Source organism: Triticum aestivum, chromosome 1A, assembly GCF_018294505.1.
Source record: "Triticum aestivum cultivar Chinese Spring chromosome 1A, IWGSC CS RefSeq v2.1, whole genome shotgun sequence".
Lineage (NCBI taxonomy): Eukaryota > Viridiplantae > Streptophyta > Magnoliopsida > Poales > Poaceae > Triticum > Triticum aestivum.
The window spans coordinates 37,055,131-37,059,466 of record NC_057794.1 but is presented as its reverse complement, the minus strand read 5'-3'; the positions used below and the strand labels follow the sequence as shown (position 1 = coordinate 37,059,466).

Below are 4,336 nucleotides of genomic sequence, written 5' to 3'. Positions count from 1 at the left end.
TTGCAGGCACTGGACGTGGGCCCCGACATTGACGAGCCCATCTTGAGGGAGTTCTTGGGCCTATGGGCAAGCAGTGTAGCATTTTCAGCTAGTACCGACAACGCGAGACACTATCAGATGGGCACGGGAGGAGAATGGCTCCTTCTCAGCGGCGTACGGGCCAAGTTCTAGGGCCTGGTGGGCGCGCCATATGCTGATATAGCCTGGAAATCCAAGGCCCCCTTGCAATGTTGATTCTTCATTTGGATGGCCGCCCGGAACCGGTGTTGGACTTCTGATCGGCTGGCTAGACGAGGCCTCCCGCACCAGTCGGCATGCCCCTTCTGTGATCAAGGCGACGCGACGATAAACCACATTCTCCATACCTGCGTGCTAGCGAGATCGGTATGGTTTGCCGTGCTCTCGGCCTTGGGCAAATTAGAGTGGGCACCTTCCCAGGACGCCCAGCTTGTTTGAGTGGTGCACCTCATGCACGGCACCGAATCCGCGACGAAGAGACATGAACACACTCCTAGCTTTGTTCTTGTGGGAGCTATGAAAGCACATGAATGTGGTTTGTGTTTGATGGGGCCTCCCCCTCGGCCGCATCAGTTGTATCCTGAATTGAGACCGAGGGTAGAGCATGGAAGCTAGTAGGAATGTTCAAGGACGATCACTCGAACTTCCAGGCTATGCTTGGTGGGTGGAATAGGGTGAGTAGTTGACTCTTATGTATGGCCTTTTTTGGCTGAATGGTGGAGTAGTGTTGTAACTATGTGTAAAACCCTTTGGGGTGGACGGGGCTCTTTTCCACACCTCTCTCTTTAATGCATGATACGCACGCTCGTGCGTATTCTAGAAAAGAAGTACGGCATCGAGGTACGTAGATCTGCCGGTGTTCTCACACATTTTAACCTACTCCAATGCAGGCCTCTCTAAACGCTTTCCATAACAAGGTAATAATTTGGTCACTCATATTAGGCAAGGTTGCCACGACACTTAAGGTCACTCATGTCTTGGCTCCACACTTGGTCACTCATCAGGTTTTCTAGGTATCTTTCTACTGTAGTATCTTCAAAGTGCTACTTGAAGAAAGAAAGAAAGAAGTTTGGACCAAGATGCAGCAGAGTGGTGCATACAAGATGCGTCCGTGTTGGCCTGCTCCTGCACGGAGGTATTTTCTGTTACTGTTTTGTTACTGTTACAGCTGTGTTTACAAGGTAGCCCTTTAATAATGTTTTAAGCCTTTAGGTTGATGGCAGGATCGCCAAGTTCCATCTGGTCCAAGTGTGGAGCCAAGACACAAGACAAGAGAGCCAGTACAAGTACGAATATGACTTGTTCAAACCATGCATGCAGACAAATTAAAATACTGATTGGGATCTATTAGTTGGCCGTCACTGGAAGGCCGGCCAGGAACACGCTTTAGACTTGGAATTAGACAGCCACTAGTGAAGACCATTTCCTTCTTATCCACAGGCGCCCCACAAAACAAACACAAAAGATTTTCCTCCATGTCCCTATATATACCGGTCTCCTTTCAACCCTTACAAGCATCACTGTGCAGCACGAGCACAATCACTTCTTCTCTACCTGATCAAACACACACTTGATTTAGCGAGAATCAACGTTTGCATCCAAATGGCTTCAAAGTTCTTCCTCCTTGCTCTTTTGGCTTTGTCAGCTTCTCATGCTCTTGCCTCGGACCCGGGCCAGCTCCAGGATTTTTGTGTCGCTGACAAGACATCTCAAGGTATGTATAATTACACATGCATACGTGCAGTGAAATGTTCCTAGTTACTTATTAGTGCCAAACTGCCAATCCATAGTTATTAATTGCTCGAAATCTATATATGTATATGTGCAGTTTTTGTCAATGGATTCGCATGCAAAGACCCAATGACCGCAGTGGTAGAGGACTTCTACTTCTCTGGCCTCCACATGGTCGGGAACACGAGCAACAAGCAAGGCTCCGTTGTGACTGCAGTTAACGTGGCACAGATTGCCGGGTTGAACACTTTGGGTGTCTCATTGGCGCGTGTTGATTATGCACCTTATGGTCAAAACCCACCGCACCTTCACCCTCGTGCAACCGAGATCCTGACAGTGTTGGAAGGCTCACTATATGTTGGTTTCGTGACTTCGAACCCCGAGAACAAGTTGTTCTCAAAAGTGTTGAACAAAGGGGACGTGTTTGTGTTTCCGCAAGGGCTGATTCACTTTCAGTTCAACATTGAAAACAACGAAGCGATAGCCATTGCGGCGCTGAGCAGCAAGAACCCTGGTGTGATCACCATAGCCAATGCGGTTTTCGGATCCAAGCAAACCATCTCAGATGATATCCTGGCCAAAGCCTTCCAGGTGGACAAGAACATTGTAGACCATATCCAAGCTCAGTTCTAGATCGACATGCACACCTAGTGGTTTGATTCATTTGTCCTTACCAAAACAGTTATTATGCAAGTTTCTTTATGATGCAATTCTACTGTGTGGTTACGTTAATCAAGTTTATAGAAAAGGAATTTTATTCTCTTTTGTGCTGGATATTATTTCGTTGGTCATCTCAATTGGTAAAAGTAAACTGCCTAATAAGTTGTGTGGGCTAACTTAACTGGCAAGTGGCATTACGGTTGTGTGTTCCTTCGCTTTTGTTCAAGTCACTTTGTAAACATAGAAAGGAAGTGCCCATGTGCTCAATCTATTCTTCCTCGAGAATTCAAGTCACTTTGTAAACATAAAATCGAAGGGCTCAAGTGTTAAAGCTATTCTTCATCGACAATTTTTTAAATGGTCCCTAAGAGGTAAGGGCAACTCTAACCGATCCCCTATCCGGTTGTAAGGGAGGATAAATCCGGTTATTCCCCTCTACACCGCACCTAGTCGCCCCCCCCCCTAAACCGAATAGAGGATTTATCCTCCTCCGCCGAAAAACCCTCCAATCTCCTTAAATATCCTCACTGCACGCGGCTGAGTAAAAGCAACGCCCCTTTCTCCCGCCCTTGCGCCGGCTACACTCCTGCCACAGCCACTATCACACCCCACTGTTGCCATCGATGACCGGACCTCCCACGGGAATGGATAGCCCGGACCCTTCCCCCACCCCTCCGGCTTGTCACCGCCAAAAACAACCCTCGCGTTGCCATTCGTGGCAAAGAAAAGCTTGGGGATAAGAAAAAGTCCACTAGGTTCAAGCTCTGTCTCCAACTGCGACAAAGGCTGCTAGGGTGGCGACCGCCTCTTCGGTGACAACATGTCTCTCCCGCCGGAGCCAAACAGGATAGAAAACCGACGGCAGGGGCATCGGCCCTCGTCGAGGAGGCCATGAAGTAGAAGAAGAAAAAGGCCACAATGGTGCCCCGTCCATGGCCGGTGCCTTGTACAGCGCCTCCGGCGATACCTATGGGCACTGCACTGGCGCGTCCAGCAGCGACAGCCGATGAGAAAGGTAGCGACCGCCAAGTGCTCGATGAAATGCCGACATGGTAAATAAAAACAACTTCAACATTTCGGCCGATGGTGATTGTTGATAGCCGCCGGTGATGTACCGGCTGAGATGATGGTGATGGTGGTGGCGGCCGAGAGGATGGTGGTGGCGGTAGCGGCCGAGAGGATGTTGGTGGTAGTGGCACTAATGTTTTCTTCACCGACCACCTCGTTTGAATTCGTGCATGCCATTGATTGGCTCGATCCGCACCATATACATGTTATGTTTGTGGTGATTTTGGATCAAACATTTGTGTTTGAAGTGATGCCTTTTGAATGAACTATGCATGTTATTATTTGAAAATCGCGATGGAACTATCACTACTAGGGAAAAGCTTATAGGCAGATGCTTACTAGTAGCGAGGGTTTATACTCCTCGCTACTGCTACTTACTAGTAGCACGGGTTTTTATCCCTCGCTACTGCTAAGTTGATATTAGTAGCACGGGTTTTTAACCCTCGCTACTACTAAGCGGTCTCTACCGTGTCCCCCGAGACATGCCATAGTAGTAGCGAGGGGGTATAAACCCGTGCTACTACTAAGTTGATAGTAGTAGCGCGGTTTTATACCCCTAGCTACTACTAAGTATGAGGTAGGTGAAGTCGCCATATCCTCGGCCGAATCCCCATCTCCTCCCCCAAATCCCTCCTCTCTTCCGCCATTCTCTCCTTTCACTTTTCATACGCTCTCACATGGACCTCTTGCCCATGCGCCCATCCTCCTCCGTGGCGCCGAAAGAGGCCACCGCCTCGTGCCAGCGGCGTCTAGGAGCTCGTCGGTCTTCCACCGACGTCTAGGAGGCCGCCGCCCCGCGCCACTACACCGGAGCACCTCACCACCGGTGACTAGCTCCGATGCTCCCTCCATCACCTTC

General features: G+C 49.4%; 1 protein-coding gene across 1 annotated transcript; it reads left to right on the top strand.

Moving 5' to 3' along the window:
• Positions 1-1,620: 1,620 nt before the first annotated feature.
• LOC123084166 (putative germin-like protein 2-1) lies at positions 1,621-2,382 on the top strand. The gene is made up of 2 exons (XM_044505924.1): positions 1,621-1,732; positions 1,847-2,382. The coding sequence occupies exons 1-2, from the start codon at positions 1,621-1,623 to the stop codon at positions 2,380-2,382; spliced, it is 648 nt and encodes a 215-aa protein (XP_044361859.1).
• Positions 2,383-4,336: the final 1,954 nt, after the last annotated feature.